Genomic DNA, 26429 nt, shown 5'->3' on the forward strand with positions numbered 1-26429 from the left:
TCATTATAACCCAAATAAAGACATTGTGAATTTTACTGTGTTAACTTACTTCTTCTCTTTTTTTAATGTATAACTTCTAAAATAAAACATCCAAACACAAATAATTTAATTTAAGATTAATTATACAAATGTCACCTAACACACCATATGCAATTTTTTGTTTCTGCTGCAAATTCGCAAGTTACATATAGTTTTTGGCTTTCGAGAACTTCCAGTTCCTAGGCCTACAAATTACCTCGGGCCCAAGATGACACAATTAAAGCTCGATTTGAAAACGCATAATATCTCCAATATCTAGAGTCAATCATCTCGGAGTTATGGGATACCAATCACGACGACTAATATAATGTTAAAGCCTAAATTACCATTACTACTCAAGGGAGAGAAATGGCGTGAATAAAAACCAAGAGACAAAGTTGAAATAACTGAATTTTTGGTTGTTTGATCAAGAGAAACTCGATGGAATTTATAAATGTCTCAATATTTTAACAAATTGCACTTTTTCACTTAATAATTCTGGACCAGGCCTCCCAAATTCCAGGTGAGATCTAGTTTTTACAAGAACACTTGCTATTCAAGAACCCACTTATACGGAATATTAATATTTCACGTATTTTACGCGCGTATGAGGTTTTAATAGACACGGACCCAAACACGCGCAATCTTGTAGTAGTAAATAAAAACAAACACGAGGAGTTATTAGGATTTAGGAGGGGAACTTCAGCGTCAGAAGAATGCGGTGACTAAGAATTAGTATGACATCAGAGATTCAGAGGCATATATTATGGTCCACCACACAATACCAACAAACACTCATTCAATTCGAAGATAATAATAAATGCAAGCACCGACTAAATAAATAATAAATGAACCAAGACGAAAGCCATTAAATTAAATTAAAAGACAATTACTACATTCATTCTTAACTTCAGAAAATATACTATATAATTTTTATTAATATAAGAAAAAGGAGTCATATTAGCATCGGGGTGCAGCAAAAACCAGCACAAGATAGCTAGCTACTCAGAAAAGCACATGCGCAGTCCTTAATGGAGATCATGAAACGCAAGCAGCAGGAACCAGACACTTGGAAATGAAACCCAGCATTTTCTTCTGCACATGAAACAAAGTGAAAGATGAAAAAAGAAACAAATGGAAAGTGTTATTATGTTAGGCGGTGACGAACCCGCTTAGTTGTGCGAAGTAGCTCTGGTGGGATCTTATAGAGATCTTCATCAACAGGTTTGGGAAGTCTAACACCACGAGGCAGCGGAGATCGCGGAACGGCGTCGTGTAGACGCATCATCTCTTTGCTCACTGTCACTGGCTTCCTTGCCTGTTCCGTCACGTCGCACACTTTCCCCTGCTTTCTCATATTCATCTTCACACTCTCCTTTTCCTTTTCCTTTTCCTTAACCACAACACACCTCCTTCCCCTGTTCCTCGTCGCCTGCACACAATTCTACCCTTTAGAATAAAACATAAAACGGAAACGTAGGAATTAAAACAGACATGTTTTCACGTCCCGTCTCAACCACGCCCATTTGTCTAAACCACCGTACCACAACACAAACATTGCAGAGAAACAAAATGCCAACTTTTACTTGATTATTTGCATAATGCAATAATAATATACTATATTAAGGTAAAGTAAGTAATGATTGCGGAGGTTGGATTGGATGGTAAAAATTAGAAAAGAATAATTTCAAGTTAAGGAGGTAGACCTTTTTAAGAGTAGAAGGTGGCATGTTGCGAATCGGTGGTTTCTTAAAATCAACGGCGTAGAGGTCTCGATCTGCACGCACGTAAGGGTCACTTTCGCCGGAGGAGGAACTGTAACGAACTAAACCAGCTTGTCTCGCACTCTCGAAGTACTGAGTGATTGGCAACTCGTTCGCGTAATCCCAGTTCCCAAACGCTGGTATTTGCCCGCTCCTCTGTAATGAGATGAAATATTCATTAACGCGTAATTAATTAATTAGGCCTGTAATGATTACTGATCTAAAAAAACGAAAAAAGGGGAAAGGGAGAGTGTGAAGAAGGCATACATCCATATTTGGCAGCTGAAATAGACACACAAACAAAAACTGGTTCTTCTTGCTCTGGTTGTTGTCTGTTGTGTCCTACAAGAAAAAGGGTGCGGTTGGAGGAGTGGTTTGAACTTTAAAGGAATGTAATGAGGGAAAGAAAAGACACGATCCGTAGGGAGGGAGGGGATTACCGATGAAAAAAGTTAACCTCAGACAAGGATATAAGTTTTCTGCTCAGAATTGAGAGAAAAAGGATCTGAAAAGTGAAAAAGATAAAGCAAAACAAATGGGTTAAAACTTGAAACCTTTTTACTTGCTTTTCTTCTTCTTCTTATGATAATGATAATGATAATAAAGGCTATCTATAAATAACTTGTCAGGAAACAGAAACACAAAACGGGGCCTGCTCTCTGGCCTTACAAGGCATCGATGTTGTTTCCTTTACTATAGAGACAATTGGTGGGGGGAAAATAAAATAAAGGTTAGTGTTTTGGTGTTGGTGTGGTGGTGGAAGGAATCAATTGAATGAGGAATGTGGGAAATTAAGGAAGGGGATAGGGACTATTCGGGTTATGATCTGGATGGGTAAGGTAGATTTGGGGAATTTAGTAAACGAGTGAGTGTTGCTGACAAGTAGGTGGGTGTTACTGTTGGCGAGTATGACCCTATCTGAAAAAGCTTAGAATTTCAATGCCAAACTGTCACTGTTGACTCTCTTTGCCTTTATAAAGCGATGTCTCTCTCTCTCTCTCTCTCTCTCTCTGCGCTAAACTCGCAAAGAAGTTCGGCAAACTTTTTCTACATAAGTGCAACAACAACAACAACCCCCTTTTATTTATTTCTTCTATTGGATTCGATCTTATATTTTTTTCACCATGCCGGATCTCCCGCTTTTGTTTTATTTACCCATGCCCCTATGTCAATGTACTGTACTTCTTTTTTTATTAGTGTTAAATTAAATTAAAAGGGTTGAAATCAGATCAGAGACAGGGGTGAAAACTGTAATAAATAAATTATGATTAACTATTTTTTTTTAACTTTGAAATTTCATTTTTAGTCTTTAAATAAAAGTTTAATTAGTCAAAAATTTTAAATTTTTTGAAATTTAATTTTTGGTCCCAAAACAAAATTAGTTGATCAAGATAATCACACTTTTTATTTAGCAATTAAAAATTGAATTTCAACAAAATTTAAGAATTAAAAACTTAATTAACTCAACGAATAATGGAAAAGACACATGAATAAATATTGCGTTAAAACAAGTTGGCCATGGGATTGATATGTTCGCCAGCGCCATACAGTCTATATAATATACTTGCTCATGTTTATATATTACCATTTTTGGAGTTTAGGAGATAAAGGTTGATGGGTGATTAAGAAGAAGGAAAAAAGAAAAATATATATTTTATTTGATTTTTTTATTAAAAAATTAATAATTAATATTTATTGATTAAAAAAATCATTTTCCGAGTTTTGACTCCTTTTAACTGTGCCTATTAAGTTTTGAATATTATCAGAGGTGAACATACTCTCTACTCTACCACGGTGCAGTGCCACTTATCGATGCATCTTTGGTTTAAGACTAGTATAATAAAGAAAAGAAAAATTGCCCAATAGTCAATAGCATAGCATATACTACACTAGTCTACAAGTCAGCGAAGAAAACGGATGTTGTGCGCCAAGGTTTGCAGAAAGAAACCATAGTCAAACCCACGCAGCAATGAGTCAAATATGATGCTAATAGGTTAGGAACGAACTAACGCTTATTTACTCCCCATTCCCCCATTTACAAGAAATTATATTTGTATATTTGTTTATACAATAAAGAGAAATAATATATATATATATATATAGGATTTTCAGTGTGATAGAAAAAAATAACATTATATAAGAGTAACGTATGAATAATGTTATATCTATTCCGTTTTATTTGTCACAATTGAAGAAATTTTTTTATTTCTATTTAAATATCATTTAAAAAGATTAAAATAATATCAATTACTAGTTCTATTATAAAAATAAATTAATTAATTAATTTTCTTTATATACTACGTAGATATTTTAACCTTAACTGACATGAAAAATAAACATTGAAGACTATTTGTCAAACATCGAGCTGTAACGGAAAAAGATTTTAAGAAGAGTACAACGCACGGTGTGGAAAGGAAACGCCAAAGCATATCGATCGTGGTGGCTTGTTATCCCAAGTTTGACTTGATCCCTATTTATTTTCAACTTAGAACTACTTTCTACACCTTTTTAATAAAAAAATATACTACGTTTCAAAATTTTCAATTAATTTAAACGCACGACTTAATTACATTTAATAAATTAAAAATCAATTTTAGTTAATGTTAAACCCACCGCCCACAATACCAATACACCATCGCCAAACAAAAGTTGTGGCGGCAACTGGGTTCGTGGGATATAGCTAAATTTCATCTCACATTTTCTTTTATTCTTAATTATTTGTTAATGTTATTTTCAAACTATACTTTTTAAATTAATAACGATAAAATAAAAGGTAAATATTGGGATTAAAAGTAGTAGCATAAAATCGCTAACTATGGGAATTAGAAGTATTTCAGCATGAAGACATAGTAGACTAGTGGTAGAGTAAGTAGGAAGTGGGGGGCCTCTCTTACCAACACTTTGAAAATAAGTGAGATCCATTAGTCAACACGAACGCGCATTTCCACCACACGCCAAAATCTCCTTGTTTCCTTCCATAATACGACACTTATGTCCCCCTCTCTTATATCTCATTATTTTTTCATCCACAAGTAAAGAAAAAAAATCGTATCATTCCACCAATCACAGAATGGACTTGCCCCACGTGACCATCTCCCCCTCTATGCATGCGTATTTCATGGAATTGGATGCTCTCACAGTAATGCATCGGGCAGCGAAATTATGGCATTGTCACATTCACACATATTCTACCAAACTTGTAACACCAAATTCATTCATTTCAACGAAAGATTTCCCCCACCGTCTAAAATGTTTTATATCTAAAACACTGACAGGCACTTACGTTCAACTCTCACGTTTCTTTCGGGTTCAAATTCTCTCTTTGATTTGCCTAAAGTTCAAGTATTAAGATTTGTTCTGCTTTTTTTATTTATTTATTTATAAAATGACATCTGATTGAAAAATGTTGTCTTTCATTTATAATAAAAGATTAGTTGTTGCATATCAACTTAAAATAATCACTTCTTCCTTTTATAGCTGTATTGATTATTTAATTTCAAAAATTTTTTTAAATGTGCAAATACTATCTAATTTTTCATAGTTTTTTGACATTTCAACTAAAGCAAATACTATCTAATTTTCCATAGTTTTTTGACATTTCAATTAAGGCATTTATACAAATAAGTGATGACGTGGCCTCTACCATATTATCCCTTTCTTTTCATAAAGCTCCACCATCCTAATTCCTATCCAGTGTCTGACACTGACTGACTCAAACTTGGATAATTTGGAGTTTAGGCCCATGACAATTGCTTTGGATTGATTCTTCCTTTGTGGTCCATGTGTTGCGGAGTTGAACAACCCATGAATTTCTATAAATTCATATGTACTGTCAATTTTTTTTACTTCTTCCTGATAAATGAACTCAGACACGTACTATATTACCAGAAAAAGTAAAGGGAGAAAACGGATGTCTCAACAACCGCATCACAAGTCATTCTAAAAAGAAAAGTTTTATTATGCTTTTATAGAGAGATATTATTTGTACACTAAATTATATGAAAAATTGAGCAACAAATTTTACAATTGAGTGAGAAATAAAGAAAAGAGGAAAACATGAGATGCAATAAATGATGTGACAAAAAAAGATAAAGGTAAAAAATGTTGTATAAATTATTATATGAATAACTCATTTTTTTATAAAACACCATACTGATAACAATTAGTGAATGTTTTATTTCAATGATTAATATGATTGATGGTCATGTATTAGTAGTTGAGGAAGAACACTGGTAGTATACAGCATTCCTCATGTCGGAATTCCCATTCCAAATATTTTCGACTTGAAAAAAAGCACAAGCATCTAAACCTATGCAAATGCAATACTCTGAATATATATACAACAATTGATAAATGCTGTTACAAATATTTGAATAATCATTAGTATGTCAACATAAAAGCAATGATTAAGGAGGAAAGCTATCTACAGCCATGCAATATATGTAGTCAACGAATAAAAGCAAAGATGATAAAAAAAGATTATGATGCCAAGTTATCTTGGACATGGTTCTCAGACTTATCTTAGTTTCCTAATCGGCAAGGCACGTCCAAAGAGCTTTTCTACTTCACCGGCTTCCATTTTAAGCCCATCAAGAATCTCCATTTCTTCTTTTGATAACCCTCTTAAGAAATTTTCCTCGTCTTCTTGAAACATTTTGAACCCTTCTGCCAACTTCTGAAATAAGGTCGCCTCCGTTTTCCCCACCTTCTCCACCTCTTCTTCTATCTGTTCAACTTCCCTTACAATGGTCTCTTCTCCTTCCTCTACCTTTTTCTCCAGCCTTTCCACCAGGGAAGGCTCTGGCCCGCATGTGTTATCTGTCCTGATGAACTTGCTAAAGTCTCTTCCCACACTCTTAGATGCTTTTTCAAGTTCAGGAACTATAGATTCAGGCAAAACTGCACTCCTTGTGTATACAACAGCACCTCCATAACCATCCCAAGCATCGTTTCTGCCTCGGTAGTATACAAATACGTAGTCATCTGATTTATTCTCAATCTTGGATGACAAAATATACCTATATATATATATATATCATTGTTTGTAAGTCTTCTAATGTTAACAAAAGACTCTTTGATTCAAATATCTGGCAAATGTTAAATGATTTAATGTATGCACACGTAAAAGGAACAACATGTTGTATTCTTTTTCTGATCTAGGAAAGGAACATTTACTTCCTTCAAACACAGGGTGTATGATAACTACTATTTTTAACATATTTAATTGCCTTGCTTATGAGGTTTTGGTCTTGATTGATTAGTCCTACCACTAATTTGAATTATTGGGCCAAATTGGGCAGTGAATAATTTTGACAGCATTAGTTATATTTTGACACTATATCAGCATTTTAGTCATAACTTAAGCTATAGACCTCTAATTATGACGTTCTTTATATGCTACGAAAGTTAATAAAGATATCTACAAACTTTGTAAAAAGGACGAATTCGGGAATTTCAGTGTTAAAATTCAGCTTTAGAGTTAGACCAGAAGTATTGGGCGAGCATGCATGACATACCTTTTGTCTTTTGAGCATATATCATTAAATTCAAGGGCAAGTTAGGTAAATGAGATATCGTTGAAAAGCTTATTACATGGGCTAATAGTTGGGATAAGGGTAATCTTGGGATTAGGAGATAATTAGTTACAAAAGAGGAAAAACATAGTGCAAAAATAGACTTGGACCATTTGTGTAGTTGTGACCTTTCAGATTCAAGGTTTTCCCCCCTTGTTTGCGTTTTATGCATTTTTAGTTTCTCCATTGGTGATTGCTATAGAAGGCTAATGATTTGGATTCTGAGACTTGTTCTTAATTCTATTTTGGATTCAAACTTCCCCTTCTTTTCCAAATCTGTTTATAAGCATGTTTATGCCTGAACTAGATCTGATTAGGTTTTGGAATTTATTTCAGAATTTGTTTAGAAGCTACACTAATGAATTTGCGGTCTAATTAAATTGGATCATTCTTAAATCAATTGGACCTAAACATTGGTGTTGCAATTGCAAATTGGCGTTGTCCTTCATTGATTGAATCAGAGGATGTTTTCCAGTAGACAATTGAACCATTAACAATGATTGGATCTAGAATCAGTATAGTGATTTGTGATGAATTCTACCATGTGTGTGAATTTCTTAAGTCGAGCTTCATACCAATTAAATTTTTATTCAAGTTTGCTGAATTTTTTTATCTCCTGATAATGATCAAAACAACCTTTTCTAACTCTCCTAACTTAATTAAGAAACATGATTTGGTCTGTGCCTTAATTACACTACAACTCTACAAGTAAGTAGGAAGCTAGTTTTATTTTGGCTCTAGCACAACCCTCACGTCAATGTGCTTCGTGTGGATGTAGTTGCAATTAACTATACATGTCTAGCTAAGTAAAAATTGAAAAGAAAGCTTATGAATAACAAATTACCAGTCATCTTGATAGTGAAGGTACTTATTGTCATGATTGTAAAGGATCCCAGGATAGGAAGGATCTTGTACAAATCTCTGCTCAGCGGACCTAGTAATAAATCCAGCATCTGGAGTCCGTATTCTCCATGACAAATTACCCACAAGTTTGTTGGATTCTGTGTGAAATTCATGTAATTGGCAGTCAAAGGTATCGAAGGTAGGATTTAAGCCACTAGTGATGAACCACTTGCCACTGAACTCAGCAATGTTAAAGCTATTAACAAGGACATCAGGATTTGGAGCAGGAAATTCTCCCACATCAGATTTCTTAGGTACACATTTCTTCCGTGATACTGCACATTCATTGAATTCATCAACCACACTGTTTTCAAACAGGTCCCCACATTTAATCTGGAAAAATAAGAAGAAAATAAAAGCTTCATGAGCAGGATTTGGAGACATGAATAATGGTGCAGGCATGAATTTGATGTAAAGCGCGAGACTAACTTGGCATTCGGTCTCATCAGGTCTATTGTTGCAAGTTTGAAGACAAGCAATATTGGCCGCACAAGATGGGTTTGAAAGACACTTAGCCAGTTCTATCCTGCATAGACAAAAGAGTATGAAATTGGTGGCCATAACATGTAGTCATGGCAGAACAAGAACAAGAGAAAGAAAGATGGCATACCTGCAATCCTTCAACAAGCAAGCACAAGTTTTGAGAGCGTCAACAGCATCAGCTGGTGGAATGATCATTAAAACGGATACCAATATGCCAGCTACTGCCGTGATGCGTAAATTACTCCAATCTTTGAGAAACGCAAGCATTCGATCCGCGGCGAATTTCAATATATGTTGCTATCCAAACAAGGTGTAAAGTAAACTCAGAGGATGGACATTGGATATAAAGGTGCAATCTTAGGAACAAATTTTGCATTTTCACAAAAGGGATAAGCATGATTGCATTAACAATGAAGTAGGATAAACTAAGCAGCGGTTACTAACCCGTGGTATTTGTGAATTAGTGGGAGAAAAATATCCTTTCCCATGGTCGTGTTGCCCCCTCACACTGCAATAAGGTCTTAACAAGCGCAACCGTGTTGGCTTTCTGGCGGTGGCCAACACTTTGAGCACTACCACACTAGGAGCATATTTAAAACCTCTAGTCCTGTGAAACCTTAAATCACCTCTAACCGTAAGGCCTGCTTTTACACATACTTTGGGAGTGCCAGTGCCTTCCCCATGGGATAACAACATTGAGTGCGCACCCCACGTTGCCATATATACATATAATATAATAATAATAATAATATATTAATATATGTATATGTCTTCAACTCCAAATGTAACCTGATACTGTGAAAACCAAATCAACAAGATCAACAGGATATCATTTAGAATGCAGAGGTAATCATAGCCCAAAATGGAATACTAAAGACTCTATAATAAAAGGAAAATATAATTGTCCAAGAATATTGCATACCCACTTGTTTTCATTAGCCAAGTTACAAAATTTAGTTTATAATAGTAGTTAAGGGCAGAGATATAATTTAGAATGAGCAAAGTTGGAAACATGCCTTGCGGCGTAGAAGAGGCCAAGTGCAGGTAAAATGAGAAATAGAATAAGAAAATGTGAGGAAGAAGAGGAAGAAGAAGAAAGAAGAGTCGCCGTCGCATAACATGAGATAAGAACATGATGATGATGGTGTTTGTGTGGACTGCAAACAGACCCGTCACTCACTGGAACCTCAACAGACACGTCGACGCCTCTATTTGCTTCCAATTTCCTTGCAAATGGACTCAATATTCTAAAGTCCAATAAGGCCCACTTCACAAATCAGAACCAAGAAGATAAAATTGTAAATTTGTTCTCCTCTTTAATTGTCTCTAATCTCAATTTTGATAATTTTTTAAAATTATTAATGCATTTTGTCCTCCTTTTTTTTTATCTAATCACACAATTTTGATCTTTTCAATTTAGACATTAACTGTTAGCAACTTTCATTAACTGACATGTGTCATCCTCTAGCCTTGTCCTTCAAACATGTTTTCTCCCTCACTTTTTCTTATGCCCCTTTTTATTTCCCCTCTTTTATCCTACTTTTTCTCTTTTGTTTACTGCAAGCACAATCATCACAGCGGAACCATTGGAACAACCATTGCAATGACATGAAACCAAAGACAATCACCTACTTTGGAGGGTGAGACGTCACTTTCATTATTGTGTGCAACCTCATGTGTGAAAATGAGTTTGTAAGAGGTCACTTTCATTACTGTGTGCAATCTCATGTGTGAAGATGAGTTATAAATCTACAAACAATAAAAAATATGGTTGTTGGCGAGAATAACAATGTGACAGAGAGAGTTTGTCTTTGAATGCGAACACAAAAGTTGAGGAATCTATGGATAAAGATCCCTTCCTTTTACCTTCGTTGTGTATTGTTTTTTTTTCTTCTCGATTTGGGTTTTTCATTATTTCGTTGGATTTTGTAATTTTTGGATATTCACTTTCATTCACTTCTTGATTGCCTTTTTTTTTTACATTTGTTTCTTTGATTATCCTTCTTGATTCTTGAATTGATTTTGTTTGAAATTCTTGGTCTCATTCATTCACTTCGAATCTGGATTTCATTCCTCTAAATGCCATTATAAGTGTTTTGATTTTTCAATACTTGCTTTTGTGTTTGTTGGTTGGACCTGATGAAGGGTTTGTTGTCGACAAAGGTGGAGATGATAGAGTGCGAGGCAATATTAGTAGAGAACGAGAAGAGAAGAGATAAATAAAAAGAGGAATCACAACCATTCAATTAAAAACCGCAAACCGTTTGATGGACTCCTCAAGCGTTGACACGTGTCAGTTATCGTAAGTTGCTAACCGTCAATGTCTAAATCTGAACTCGCGGATCAAGATTGCGTGGTGATTGAATAAAAAAGGAGAACAAAATGCTTTAATAATTTTAAAGGAAGATCAAAATCGAAATTTAAGACAATTAAGGGGACCAAATTTATAATTTTACCAATAAAGAAAAATGAAAATGTTTCAAAGATAATAATTTAAACCTTTTTTCTTATTTTTCTATTTATAATTATATCTTTTCAATAAAATATTATTACTGTACTGATAAAACAAGGAATTTTCTATTTATAAGTATCTTTTCAATACGATATTACTGATAAAACAAGGAATTCACCCTAGTTAGTCTCATAATTTTGTCGGTAAGGATTTTCGGTCAAAGATATATAAAGAAAAAAATTACACTTCTTAAACACATTTACTTTGAGTTTTTCTTTTTTTCATTAAACTTATTTAATAGACAGAAATGAGAATGACCGAGAATAGACAAAACATGGTTCCTTACAAAACCAAAAGGAAATTGTAAGAGAAATACTAAAATACAATCTTTAATATATATTCTTTTAAATATATTATTTTTCTTTGTTTTTAATGCATTAAACATATTATCTTGAATTAATATAAATTTATTAAAAACTATAATTTTTTGTGTATCACTTCACATTTTATAATCTCCATTTATGATTGTGTAATTCTCAATAAATTTTAACTATTAATAACAAAGAATGTGTTAAATTAGAAGGAAACAAGGTTACAACAAAAAGATAATCAACCCTAGTTCAGAGTGCAACATCTTTAATAATTATTGATGGATAAATCCTTTTTTTTTCTCTTTAGTAATTTTCGTTCGTTGATAACTTGTTGGGCGATAATGGACGATGCATTTTGTTCATTTACTCTCTTAAGTATGTTAGAAAAAGTATTTACTTATTTTTATAAAAACCTGAAGTGCCTGCATCATAGTAAACAAAGTCATGATAAAGCACGATAGGATAAATGGATAAGGCAAAATACTAAGCTGCTTGTGATAATGAATACAGGAGTAGTGTTGTGGTAATTGCGATAATATTGTACAGCTAAGGAAGTGCTTTCCCTAAAATACATAAAAAGGTGACAAATAATTTTTAAAAGTAAGATGAAAACTCAAATGCATTTTGAATACTTAACAGTGTAATAGAACTATTATTCATTCTAAGCCATGGATAGTCGGCCAGGGGGCATCAAAAGAATATATCATTAAAAAATGTGAAATTTGATAACTTATATAAGATTTGGTGATCATAGCAAGGCCATAAAACACAAGCTGTAATCTGAGGGGAGTATGTAAGCGAGAATATCCATACCCCTAGCGGTGTTCACGAAGAAAAATGACACTATATCTGCTCAATTCCACTCGTCTCACGGAAAAATTTTGGTTGCTCTGCCTTCAACGTTACGCTGCTTCACAATGGGCTAATTTAACTTCTGTGGTGGGTAATAGAGCTTTGGTTTTTGGACATGAAAATAAAAACCCATTTACCTCGGCACCTTTTGTTTGCATTTTTATTTCTCGCAGCACTCCCCGCGTATTCCCCACTTGTATCGCCTGCACCCAATGATCCTCCACAAGGTCAAATCCGTTAACCTTATCATTTTAAATTTAATTCTTTCCTTTAATAAGTTACACACGTTATGTTATTACATATATCATTGTATTCTTTATTATTGTTGATTGAAATTTATTAAATTGAATCTCACTTATATTATTTAGCATGTTATGTAATTTTCTAGTTTTTAATCAATTTTAACTACAAAACATGATAGAAAAAGTGTGACAAGAGAATATGTTGATAAATATATTATCTAGAAATACAACCAAAAGCTAATTAAACTCAAAATTAGATGTTTTGATATATAACTATTTAGTTGAGTAAGATATTTGAGTTATAAATCTCGTCTTTGATTCTCACAAATTAAAAAAGAAAAACTCAAAATTAGATTAGACAATACATTATACCAGAGAGTTTGAGCAGTTTGCACCAACTTTACTGGTGCAGGTACATGTGTGCTGAAGTTCAATACGTCCCAATATGTGCCATTTGATGAGTGCGGTGATGTGAATGAGGAGATAGACAAGTGGGGTGACGATGGGTTCCCGACAACCTTGTGTTGTCGAAATGCTCTGACGGTTTTGTCGAATGCGTTGGCCTCGCAGGCCCTGAACTCAGGAGGACAAGTGTTCATTTCCCAAGATCAGTTGCAGAGTTGTGCCCAGTCATTTAACCCACAGCAAGGGGTATCGCTTAATTCATGCGGCTTTCAAAGCTTGTACCTAGGCAGTTCCAAATGCTCCAACCTCGTTTTACAGGATGTTAGGAAACTGCAACAGTACCAGGATGCATTGGACAAGTGTTCCCACTTCGACCACCCATTTGGTGAATCTTGTGCAGATTGCACCGGTGCAATATTGAGCTTGAGAGATGGTTTACATAATCAAGTGGCCAACAACAACAACAACCACACTGAGCTAGCCATATGTGAGGTAGCAGCTATTGTTGCTGTTGCAGCTGGGAAACCAAACGATCCTGTCGTTGACAAAGTCTTACGCTGCTTGCCACCTTCAGCTTCAGGATCAGACAAGAGTAGTCATCTCCACCATTTTTATTTTTTCATTTTTTTTCAAGTTCTAAACATATGGAGCCAAATAAAACTGACAAAAAGTTGTTAAATTTTGGGTCCCCAGGATCTTTGTGGAAACCCTTGTTGAGTGTGCCGGTAGTTATCCTTGCAATATTGCTTGTGGTTATTATGGTAAAATGTTTGTCCAAGAAGAAGTTTCGTAGACAGGCAAACTTGAAGGAGATCGTGGCGTGGTCTGGATTGTACTGGTTCTGCAAAAGGGAAATTGAGAATGCCATGAATTATGGCGGTGAAAAGATATGCCTTGGACGTGGGAGTACAGGGCAGGTGTATAGAGGTGTTCTGCCAAGTGGTCAACTCGTGGCCATCAAGCATTTAACAAAGAGTAACACCTCCGAGTCTTTCACTCGAGAAGTTGAAGGCCTTTCAAGGCTTCGCCATCCTAACCTGGTTTGCCTCTTTGGAAGTTGCATAGAAGGGGATGAGAGATATTTAGTCTATGAATTTTGTGCAAACGGAAATCTTGCTCAACATCTCTTAAGTAATGTCCTCTCTCCCTTAACCTTCACTCTTCATCAATCATATTTGACATGTCTAATGCGAATAATGACTTTTAGTTACCTCTATTTAGATATAGATTCTTTTTTATGCAGTTTCATAATGTTTTTGCCTTTTTGGTATTCTTCCCCAATTAAAATTAGAGTTTCATCTCTGTAATCCACCTTGACTTTTAATGAAATCATCTATTATGCGAATTATGGAGGTGAAACTTTAATTCTAATTAGAGAACAACACCAAAATCACTTATTGAAGTTCATCAAGTCCTGTCCTTTTATTTATGTATTTTTTATTCACTTGGAAGGTTTTGTATATGTGTGTGTGTGATTTTTTTCAGGAAGAGATAGCCACTTGACATGGGAAACAAGAGTAAGAATTTTGAGAGATTGTTCATACGCACTCAAGTACCTCCACCATCATATAGAAGGCTGTGTTGTCCATAGAGATATAAAGGTACGTACATACAAGCAGTGAAAATTTGGATCTGTTGTAGTATATTATGCACTTGAAAACAACATGCATGCAAATATATGTATAATATTTTCAGTTAGCATTATGGTAATGCCTCTCACTGATTTTAATTTTTAGCTTACGAACATTCTTTTGAATGAGAAATACCAAGCCAAACTATCAGATTTTGGACTGGCAAAGGTGATGGGGATTACAGAGAGCAAGGTTTTTACTGATGTTAGAGGAACAATAGGCTACATGGATCCAGAGTACATGAGTAATGCCAAGCTAACCTGCGCTAGCGATGTATACAGTTTTGGTATTGTTGCTCTACAAATTCTGTCAGGACAGAAAGTCATAGAATTGGATCTTGATGCCAGAGATCAACTCACTAGGAAGGTACTTGCACTTGCAGGGCGGACAGAGAACCGACAACAAATAATGTATGCATTATATTTACATGCCATTCAACTCAAACTGAGATAATTTGAAATTGGTTTTTTTAGGCAAGAGATGTGAGCATGGGAAAGCGTCCACTGTCGGATTTTGAAGACCCGCGACTAAATGGAAAAGTTGATAAGGCAGACTTCGAAGCCATCCTTCAGATTGCAGTGTTGTGTGTTGCCAAATCAAGCAAAGGTCGTCCAACCATTGAGCTTGTTTTTGAGGAATTGGACAAGGTCTGCGGGGACACAGAAACACGGATGGTATATATGCTATTGCTCAGTTACCCCTAAACACAATCATAACTATAGAGTCTGTTTACAACATTTTTTTTATCGACATATATATGTTAGTTGTTAATGGAAGGATTCAAACCACAATCTCTTTCCTTTCTCTTCTCTCTTTACCACCAACTCAACCCTCTTTTCTTTCTTTAGCATCAATTCAACTTTACAACTCCGAGTTTGCTTACAACTTAATATGCAGATGCAAGCCCTTTAGTGCTAGCCGTAGCTATGTGCCTATGTGTCTTATCAAATTGACAATAGTTTCTTTTTTTTTTCTGCAGAAGCAAAAGAAGGATGAGAGCTCATCAACAACATCCACCCCGAGCTCCAAATCGGCTCCTCTATGACATACAGGGTATTGCGCTGGTTGTAATTTACGAGTGTGTGTGATGAAACTTGAAAATGTAGTGTAAATTGAAATTAGAAGACGAACATATACATTACATATTATATATAATAAATCTTTTCAGCATGTAAGTATTACGACGGTACAAAATTAGGTGTGGCGTACATACAAAAATTTCCCTTATGGCTCTCTCTCGGTCACTGATCTGAAATCCTCCTACAAAAGCTGTTCTGCTGGTCCAACAAAGTGATTCATGTGGCGGCAAAAGAAACAAAATTATTCTAGCGATCATCCATATCTTTGATATTAAGGCGTGTTATAGACTTGTAGTAATAGCAATTTAAATCCACAGCCACTTTTTTAACTTTTCCCTGTTTTTAATTATATTATGGCATCTGCCAGGTTCCACAATAATGTAAATTTGGATATTCAATAATGAATGGAACGGAACGGAATAAATACGTATAATAAGAATATTGAATTGGATAATCTGTTTGATTATCCTGGTGTTTATTTACACCCATCTGCTGATACATTTATATTTGATATCCATGTACATCAAAAACTCTTTCATTGTGTTTTGCTTAGGAAGTCCTAGAACGACAACTAAAACATGACGATGAATGAAGCCAATAATTCTATGAGATTAACCTCGTAAACGCCGAAGAAATGGTGATGAAGTGTTGCCCACCTCGTCTTTTATGTGAAGTTTTCCTTTTCTAGATAAAGCAAAATTTATTAAAAGATTATTTTTACAATAAGAGGATAGATACATTTCAGGATTTTATAATTTATAGTTTATCAGTACATGTTGACTCATATATAATAATTTTATTCACGCAATACTAGTTGTAATACGTTTAAAAACATTATAGCTAGATTTGATCATGTAATAAACAGATAAGCTCAATTGTGACAACGGCTTACTTCTATGATAATGCTTGGTGTGTTCGGTAAAACTAATTAATAAATTGAATGAATTCTTAATTATAAGATATTATAAGTTACGTGAAACTGAAAAACTTACAAATTAGTTTATTACTATTTACTACTAGCTTATAGTCAAGGTAGCTTAAAAATTATTGTAACAAGTTATCAAACACACTAATATCTAATTAAACTTTAGTTTATTGAAAGTTGTTTGAGACAACTAGTTTGATATTTGATTTTTTTTTTATCAAGATCTAAGTTTAATCCCCAACTTAAATATGAAGTCGCAGTTAAAAATATCATTTTACATCAAAATTGGATTGATCCAATAAGAGATGGATTAGTTGGATGTCAAAGAAATTTGACATACTCAATTATTAGAAAAAAAATTAAACTTGAGTTTGATTTAATAAATAAATTTATTTTAAGAGCTTGGTTCAACTCAACTTTTATACCCTTATTTAATACTATATATATAATTAATAACTTTTTAAGCATAAAACTAAAAAGTTTAATGTATGTTCATTAATAATTATAAATCATTGTTTGAATTACTTTAAAAAAATTATTTTAAAAATTAACAAATTTATTATATGTTGAGTTGTGATTGGATGACTGTGTAAAAAATTTTAGGAAAACATAATTTTTTTTCTCAAAATTGAAACAACTTTTGTTATCTCCTTCAATTTTTTAAGATGTATTTTTTAAATACCCTTCCCATTATAGAGCAACGATCTAGCTAGTGAAAAAAACTTGGTTTTATTTACTGTCATTTGTCTCTTTTAAGTTCAAAGATGATGGTTTGTGTATCCTCTTGATTGAAGGTTGATGATCTAGCTGGTGAAAAAAAAAGTTCAGTTATATTTTAGTTTCATTTGCCTCTTAACCTTGAGGTTGGAGATTGTGTACCCACTAAAATTGGGATCAACTTGATGGGTCAGACAATTATCTAGTATCATGTTCGATTTACTCACAACTTAGCAGTTGATTCAAAAGAAAAATGGCACGATCACATAGAACTATATATATTCATGATAGAGCCATAGAGGTAATTGTCTCCCTAGTCAAGTATTAATCTCCACCAACAAGAGGAAAGACAAGAGCAACAACTTGAATGGACTAGACATAGTTGATCTTCAGACCAATTTCTCCAAGATTCCTCCTTGATTAGAACAATAAATAATACAAAAAGTAAAAAATAAAAAATTCATATATATTAACTTTTTATATTTAAAAGTAATAAAATAATTTAAAATGTTATACAGTATAAAATTATACACCATGAGAGTTGCATGAAAAATACATGTCACTCTTAAGAAATATGTGTTCACTTTGGGTTTTTTATACATATATTTTTAAATAAATTATACTAATAAGTAATAACCCTTGAAATTTCCTGAAATAGCATATAATCTCTGTTTTCTCAACGTTTACAGGAACCTCCTTTGTAAGATACACATGACAATATAATGTTTTCAAATAATTAAAGACTTAGTTGAAAAATTAAGAGCATTAGGATAAATTTAATGAAACCTCAACAAGTATTAATGTAATAAATTTTTCTTCGAAAACAAACTCATTCAATATACAGTAAGATACTAAATATAAACATTCCCCTCAACAAAAATTAGAATCTTAGTTCACCGTGAGACTAATTAATCTCTTTCACTTACACCTTGTGGTATGTTAACCCTCGCTATCGTGCTATTGTTTCTACTCTCATAGGTTTTGATCTAATCGTATTTTGCGTTCAAGTGATTGGTTCAACATTTTGTCTCATACCATTGAGCATTGTCTCATGTGAGCATTGAGGACAGGGAAACGTGTTGAAGTGAAATACCCAAACACGCCTTCGTTGAGACGTGGTTTGGGTGCAGAAACTCCACACTTTTTGATTGGCATTGGCAGTAGGAGATGAAGGAGAATGTCATGTCATCCTCTTAGAACGAACAATTCCATGCTCTAATTTCATTGTTATTTCCGCCAAATCATATTATTTGACGCCTTGTCTCGTCTCATCTGCTTACAAATACTAGTCTTGTGTCTCACCACAGCTTCCTCCCGCAACCTCTAATTTCATGAATGAATAATAAAAAAAAAAGGTGAACACATGGGATTGTTGTCCAAGTCCAAGACTATGCCTAAGAGAGAAAGCCACTTCCTAAAACTAGTACACCCTGGTGGCTTTGTAGAGCTACATGCTAACCCAATCTTGGCTTCTGAAGTCATGAGCAAGAATCCTAGGCACTGTGTTACACGACCCGACTTCTTCCAATATCCTTGGATTGTGGTTAGACCAGAATCCATTCTCACACCCGGCAACGTTTTCTACATCGTACCTTGTCACACCATCCGTCATAAGTTGAAGTCCACAAATTTCACTGCTAACACCCTTCTTCCTAATCAATCTTCTCTTGATTCTCACAGAGAAGCTAAAACCTCTAACTCCAACAAAATTCGATGCTTCCAAAAACAATCCTCATGCGTGAAATTACCCAGAGAGGGGAACAAACACAGCAAAGGAGGTAACTGGGATCAATCTTATGTCAGAGACAGGCCTGTTTATTATTCTAGCGACTACACTTCACGTTACTCGGGAAAAGTAAAGGCACGAAGCCCTAGTGGGAGATTCAACCACTCTGAGCAGATCCCTAAGCTGAAGCCGTGCCTGAAGAATGATAAGACCCACAGTGCTAGATCGCGACGTAATCTTAAAGTAAGATTTCAGTGCAGTGACGACAACGCCAACAGCGCCAATTTCACAACAAAATTCTACCGTTACTCCTAATCCATGGATATGGAGGGTGTGTAATGTGTTTGGATTGGTGTTGAACAGAAAATTGTACGTTCCAATGCAAAAATTTCAAAGCTTTCATTTGAAAGTTTGTTGGCATTGGATTCAACTGGTTTCCAGACAAACACACACGGATTAGTGGGATCCCTCATTAGACCATAACATAATAACATATATGTATATATATATATAGCTACATGCTATAGCACCTTACTGTCAAATTATTGCTTCTCTTCCTTAGCTGTGGTTTTTAATATCTCCTTCATATGTAAGTAAAGTGGATAGTGACCAAGAATTACAGTGTAAGTTCTCTCAGTTCGCAAATTGTAATAGCCTTCCTGATTTTTATTTCCCTGTTCCCTATCAATATAATGAAGGCAATAAAAATTAACCAAGCAACAATTAATTCTGTTTAGGAAGATCTTCTCTGTATGTTATTTATGTCAGTGTGTATCTGATATCAGTTTTTAACAAATAAGAATGTATGACAGAGTTCCTTTTTTCAATTTATTGAAGAACTTTGATGTTTAACGTGTTATGATATTTTTGAAGGGATTTCAAATCAGCTAGCTGTAAATTCAAATATCCGGGAATTTGCTTATTGATAACGTTGCCTACTCATATATATAGTCATGTATGTGAAGTGTGAACCTTATGAAAGATGGCATTTGAGCCCGTGAACCAACGTTCTTCTCCGTTGGGTGGTGCTACAAAACTAATTTATAGTGGATTCAATAAATCAATAAGGGTATATCTATCCGTGAATAGGACACAAGATTTGATTCCCTCATACATACCTATTCGTAATTTGTGACAAAAGGAATAACATCAGAATTGCCAGAATTGTTACATAATACAAACGAGGATCACTGTTTCCATAATGTCAACAATCCTTTATGGAAATCCACGGTTATCGTCTCGTTGTTCTTGAACTAAAGGTAGATACAGAAATATAGCTGAAGCCTACTAAAAACAAAACAAATACTTATATAGATGCTCGAGTTTCAAGTTTTAATTTAGAGAATACCATATACGGTTATCTTAACTTGTTTCGCTCGACCATACATACTGATGTACGAACAAACATCGACAGAAGTATACAAATGCCTCCTCAATATTCATCATCGCCAATTAAGTTATTGCTGTTGCAACCACACATTGATAATCTCTATCGGTAATAAACACTTCCCTCCTCCGATCTGCTGCTGGTATGATCTAAATGCATGCTGCTCCTTTCTTCTGACCTTATGCTGCTGTCGTTGTCTGAGTTCTCACTGCTGATTAGGCCAATTGAAACATTCCCTTCTGATGGCCTGCTTCCACTACGATCAAAAAGATCACCACCATCTTGTGACACCCCACTGCTGCTACTGCTGCTTGAATTAGATGAACGGCTTACATCCTCACTTTTCTTGTGGCTTAAGATTCTCACAGAAGATTTCTTGCTGCTCTTTTGGCTCAAAGAAGATTTCTTACTGCTCTTCTGGCTTAAGGAAGACTTCTTGTTGCTATTCTTTCTGCTGCTTTTCCTACTGGTTTTGTTGCTGGTTGAGATGCTTTCATTCTCTGAATCTGAAGTGGAGCTGCTTTTGTAGCTAGAAGAAGCGGTTCCATTCTTTGATCTGGTGCTGCTCTTGCGGCTTGATTTGGAGTAGAACTCCTTGTTCTGTTTGATGTCTTGTGGACTGTATTTTTGTTGGTTTTCATTCCCATAATAATCATACTCAGTTTCTGAGGCGTCTTCACTTTCTTGGTATTTTGCACTAACCTGATTTTGAGCAGTTACATTCTCCTCTACTTCACTAGAACTCCCTTCATCGGAGGAGGAGCTATCTCTGTCCTTAACAGATCCTGCTTCATTTTCAGGAGCAGCAGCACTCTTGGCTGCAGGAACAACCTCTGGAGGAGTGGTGGAAAGAAAACTTAGAGCAGTTACAACATCACTCATCAAAGGACGCGCTGCTGTTTCCTCCTGTAAGCACATTGCTGCAATTGCAACAACTTGGTTGAGATCCTTTTCTGGGAAATTATTTTCCAGACTTGGATCTGCCATGTCTGGATATCTTTTTGGGTCCCTGAATATGGGTTGTGCCTGCTCAGTGATAATAAGGGAAAATGTATAAAATTAACAAAAAAGATATTTGGGGATCAAATTAAGCTGTTGGACTTTGGTATTATAACAACCATAAACATTTTTATAGATACCATACTAGAGAAATCACATAGTTCTCATTAAATGATCACAACTCATGTTTTAAAAGGAAAAAAACATAGATAAGCACCTTATGTGCTTAGTGTTGTTCTATAATCAGAGAAAGAGTTTCAACTCGGAAATTTATGTGCAAACCTTTATTATAAAGATTTTTGAGGAGAAATTTCAATTCTGATTGAAGAATAACACTAGAAACTAAGAAGTGTATACAAGTTCTGTCCTTTTTAAAATTATAACAGATTCTATATTATTATTAGGTGGAATTCGTGTAGGAACACAAAATAATGTGCTTCCACGTCCTATTTAACAAGTCTCATTTATGATTTGACGAGAACTATGTGAATTATGTCCAAATTAAAGGGGTATATACCCATGAAACTAGATTTTGCTCATCGTGCGGTCTTGTGGTGTCAATGGCACGCCGTCCAGTTATGAGCTCTAGCAAGACAACTCCAAAACTGTACACATCTGATTTCAGGGTGAGGTTACCCGTTCTTACGTACTCTGGAGCACTGTAACCATAGTTTCCCATAACTCTTGTTGGTACGATGTTCGTCTTATCTTTACCAGCAAGTTTGGCCAGTCCATAATCAGATAGTTTTGCATTGTTATCATTATCCAGCAAGATGTTGGCGGATTTCAAGTCCCGGTATATGACTGAAGGATTGGCCTTGTCGTGCAAGTACCATAGTCCTTTCGCCGCATTTGATGCTATTTTCATTCTGCTGTACCAATCTAATACAGGTTCATCTGGTTTCCTCTCTGTTTTAAAAGCAGACACAAGCTTTGTTTTAGTTTTATTCTTATATAACGCACACATAATAATGTGTCAAAAATTGAAGGAGGATTAATATACAAATAAAGGGTGAGTACCAAGAAGACGGCCTTCTAAACAGCCCCCTGGCAAAAACTCATAGACCAAAAGACGTTGATCTCCATCAGCACAATAACCAGCGAGTTTGACCAGATTGTCATGGTTCAAGAGACTTAACATCAAAACCTCAACCAGAAATTCCTTGCTGCCTTGGACCCCATTTCGGTCGAGTTGCTTTACTGCTACAACCTGAAGAGGGGAACAAAACACACATGCATGCAAACGTGAGAAAAAAATATACATATATTGAATTTAACTGTTTTTTTATGAGTGAAAATTGAAGGCCTTATGATATGACCTGCCCGGTTGCAGGAATTGTTCCCTTATAAACTCTGCCAAAGCCCCCTTCACCCAACAAACATTCTTGGCGGAAATTCTTTGTTGCAATTGCCAGCTCACGGAATGTGAAATTTTGTGCTTGAATCTTTGAGGTGTCAAATTGGTTTGGATCATCTGCCTTTTGTTTCTTTACATCTGCATGTCACCCCCAACGTTTAATTTTCAAGTCTTATGGGGATGGAGATAAGTGAAAAATCAAATTGATAACAATAGTACAAACAAACAAGAATTTATATATTTTGATTCAATGAATGCCATTATTATTATTTTTAGCACCGTAATTAGGGTCTTTGAACCAACTTGCCTGGCGGTGTTCTAGTTACAAAGTTTTCCTGTGGTATAATGCCTTGCTGCTCCCTCTTGCTGTTGGTTCTCTTAGTCTTTGAAAAACAAGGAAAACAACTCATTCTTCTTCCAAGTGTCTAGAATCAAAAAACAAAACGTCCAGGAAGAATTCCCGGTTGGTAAATGTTATAGAGTAAGGGCAGGTTTTGGTTCTAGGCAAAATATTTTTTAATTAAGGGTCCATGAACTCTTTTGGGTTAATGCACGGAGGTTCCCCAAGTGAGATTGAAGGACCCCGCAAAAGGGGAGCAGAGGCTATAAGTTAAAAAGGAAGGGAAATCAGCAGCAAAAGGTGAAAGGAGGAGGTGTTAGACATGCATGCATGTATCATGTATGGAATAGGATCCACAAATGGCCACGTTTCCTCACAAGACTCGGAGAGAAAAGGGGAAATAATATTTTGAGTGGATATCATTATGGCTTCCGACAAATGTGGAAATCGTATTTCAGTTTTTGGGTTGCACCTGATTCTTTTGATTTTTTATTAGTCATGCATGGATGGCATCTAATTACCGTTACATTTTGACCTGCACCTTTCTTTCCATAAATATGATTATCTTAATTCAACTTTTGGGGTATATATGCCAATTCTATATTACATTCTATGCTATAGATAGATAGATTGTGAATGCAACGCAGAATCCAATTAAACCTTTGAAGATGAAGCGGAAATGATGGTTATGAAGGAAGGCAGAGTGGTAGTTGGAAGCGTTTCTCTGTTCTCTTCTCTCTCTCTCTCTCTGGCTTTTTTTTTTTTTTTTTGTTCGACTGTTCAGAGCTTCTCCTTTCTTAAAGAATCCAATTAAATAAGTAAACAATATAATTAAATAAAGTTTGATATTTTAAAATATTTATTAAAAAAATATTCTTCAAATTTAATTTGGATTTTATATTTTTTAAATTTATTTTTATACTTAGGTTTTTTAAATTCTTCATTACAACAATTTATTTACAAAATAGTTTTTATATATATTGACGATATTGAATTATATTAAATAAATTCATTTTCATCTTCTAAAAATATTATTCAACAATATCATAGAATTTTTTTAAATATTTTACCTTTTGTAATTAATACTTAAATTCATTTAATTAATATTATTCATAAAGAAAATATTTGTAAACCATCTTTAAAATTAACTTTTATTCTATAAAATATATTTTTAAATTAAAAATTTCAGATGTATTCATTACATGAAATAAAATAATTTTACCGAAATAAATAAATAACATAGTTAAATAAAATTTTCATATTTTAAAATATATTAAATTTTATTTTAAATTTCACGCTTTTTAAATTTATTTTCTAGTTATGTTTTTGAGTTCTTAGTTACAATAACATATTTATTAAACACTTTTGTAAATATATTGGTATTGTTGAATTCTATTTAAACAAACTATTTTTTATCTTCTAAAATATTATTGAAAATTAATAAAATATTTTAAAATTTTGTCTTTTGTGTTTAATACTTAAATTTATTTAATTAATATTATATAATAAAATATTTGTACATCACTTTTAAAATCAATTTTTACATTCTTAAAATTAAAAAATATGAATATATTTGTACCTGAAATAAAAGAACCTTAATGAAATGAATAAGTGATATAGTTAAATAAGATTTTTTTTATTTTAAAAATTTTATAATTTTATTCTTTAAATTTAATTTATATTTTATTTTAAAAAAAATATTTGTAATTAATTTCTAGAGTTCTTAATAACAACAATATATTTCTTAAATAATTTTTTAATTTCTTATCAAATTAAATTAATTTTACACACACTATTTTTATCAATATATTATTCCACCGAGTGAGGCAATTAATTTTAAACAATTCTTTAATTTTTTTACCCGACTACTTTTCGCTTAAAATTAATAAGTTTTAAAACTAAAAACTAAAAATAAAACGGAACAAACTATATATATATATATACTTCATTAAAGTTTTTATTTTAAGGTTTAACTTTATAATGACTTCTAAATAGTTGAGCCAAACTTAACATGACCCAAAATATATTAACCTATCGATTGATGAATTCAGTTTTCAATATTAATAGTTGCAGATATTAAGTGAATAGCATCCTACTTACTCTTAGAAACTCAATCGTACATAATTCGATGATCTATCAGAACTTAAAAATCATTATGTAAGAATATATTAACTTAGGTCATATGATGAATGAAATTAAGCTAGAATTACATATCGTTATTGCAAGGCTAGGATGTCTTCTTCACTCGTAATACTTTTAGTACTTTTCTCCTCAATAAATTCAATTACAGAGAAGGAAACAAGAGGTGAAGATCTCATATTCCACAAAAACAATGTCTTCAAATTGACAAATAAGATCAACAATGTTCCTGACAATATATGTTTTTTTTTCACAGCATATATATATATATATATGTACATCTCTACAAGTTGACAATACCGTTATTTTTTCGAATAATATCTTCAAGAAGTATTATATAATTTAATTTATTGTGTTTTTATGTATTTTAAAATAATATCCAGAAAGAGAAGTTCATTTACTTTGATAAAATACGATACTGATAATTAACACAAAAACTTGAGGGTGAATGAAAATGTACATGCATTTTCAAATGACGCGTAGGGCATTTCACATGGCGATGTGGTTAGCAAAATGGTATTTAATCACATGCACATGCAAACCAAAATTCGGGACACGAGAAAGCGATTCCCAAACACGTCAAAAGAATTTCCAATTGCAGTAAAGATGTCAATGGAAGCGTAAAGCCACTTGCTCGAGTGTCATTAGGGCTCTTCCGTACCTTTAAATATATACTACTATGCTAAGCCCAATCATTTATCATTAATTACACAAGCATTTTGCCCCATCAAATGATGCTACCGGCACCAGTCGTCATAATTATTTCTACTTATGGAAGTTACTCACAATTTATTGGAGTCGCTTTTTATTTTCTATTTAAGGAAATCCTTGACGTATTAAGAGGTATCCTTAGATAATCATAATACACGGAAAATATTTCTAATACGCAAGATTATACTGATCGATATTATGAAAAAGTAAAAGTAAATGTTTGTTGTTTTTCATTTATTATAAAAATAAAAGTTGATTAATGGTTATTTTTCACCGTGAAAAGTAATCTAAACACGCTAAAAATATTTTTTTAAAAGTTTTAGAGAGAGAAGTTTTGAAATGTTTCTTTGCCAACT

At 33.8% G+C, this 26429-nt stretch overlaps 4 protein-coding genes across 10 annotated transcripts; 1 reads left to right on the forward strand and 3 right to left on the reverse strand.

Moving 5' to 3' along the window:
• Positions 1 to 860: 860 nt before the first annotated feature.
• Positions 861 to 2834, reverse strand: LOC114398083. Of its 7 annotated transcripts, none has more exons than XM_028360227.1 (6): positions 2451 to 2834; positions 2222 to 2286; positions 2049 to 2113; positions 1725 to 1937; positions 1187 to 1450; positions 861 to 1113 (listed from the first exon to the last, which is right to left on the reverse strand). In XM_028360227.1, the coding sequence occupies exons 3-6, from the start codon at positions 2052 to 2054 to the stop codon at positions 1057 to 1059; spliced, it is 540 nt and encodes a 179-aa protein (XP_028216028.1). In that variant the 5' UTR covers positions 2055 to 2113; positions 2222 to 2286; positions 2451 to 2834; the 3' UTR covers positions 861 to 1056. The 7 variants fall into 7 exon arrangements, with proteins under 7 accessions (XP_028216028.1, XP_028216025.1, XP_028216027.1 ...); XM_028360224.1 differs by having other exon boundaries at positions 2049 to 2123; XM_028360226.1 differs by having other exon boundaries at positions 2404 to 2834.
• Positions 2835 to 6067: 3233 nt separating this feature from the next.
• Positions 6068 to 9916, reverse strand: LOC114400542 (violaxanthin de-epoxidase, chloroplastic-like). The gene is made up of 6 exons (XM_028363033.1): positions 9757 to 9916; positions 9185 to 9535; positions 8868 to 9037; positions 8687 to 8783; positions 8199 to 8590; positions 6068 to 6799 (listed from the first exon to the last, which is right to left on the reverse strand). The coding sequence occupies exons 2-6, from the start codon at positions 9458 to 9460 to the stop codon at positions 6298 to 6300; spliced, it is 1437 nt and encodes a 478-aa protein (XP_028218834.1). The 5' UTR covers positions 9461 to 9535; positions 9757 to 9916; the 3' UTR covers positions 6068 to 6297.
• A 2515-nt stretch (positions 9917 to 12431) lies between these two features.
• LOC114399932 (probable receptor-like protein kinase At2g42960) lies at positions 12432 to 16101 on the forward strand. Its single transcript, XM_028362163.1, has 7 exons — positions 12432 to 12642; positions 13070 to 13654; positions 13756 to 14193; positions 14548 to 14663; positions 14799 to 15059; positions 15167 to 15367; positions 15673 to 16101. The coding sequence occupies exons 1-7, from the start codon at positions 12531 to 12533 to the stop codon at positions 15736 to 15738; spliced, it is 1779 nt and encodes a 592-aa protein (XP_028217964.1). The 5' UTR covers positions 12432 to 12530; the 3' UTR covers positions 15739 to 16101.
• Positions 16102 to 20284: 4183 nt separating this feature from the next.
• LOC114399952 (probable serine/threonine-protein kinase PBL25) lies at positions 20285 to 23528 on the reverse strand. The gene is made up of 5 exons (XM_028362181.1): positions 23191 to 23528; positions 22846 to 23021; positions 22547 to 22736; positions 22044 to 22435; positions 20285 to 21553 (listed from the first exon to the last, which is right to left on the reverse strand). Exons 1-5 carry the CDS (start codon positions 23291 to 23293, stop codon positions 20630 to 20632), a joined length of 1785 nt encoding a protein of 594 aa, XP_028217982.1. The 5' UTR covers positions 23294 to 23528; the 3' UTR covers positions 20285 to 20629.
• Positions 23529 to 26429: the final 2901 nt, after the last annotated feature.

This window comes from Glycine soja, chromosome 19 (assembly GCF_004193775.1).
Source record: "Glycine soja cultivar W05 chromosome 19, ASM419377v2, whole genome shotgun sequence".
Lineage (NCBI taxonomy): Eukaryota > Viridiplantae > Streptophyta > Magnoliopsida > Fabales > Fabaceae > Glycine > Glycine soja.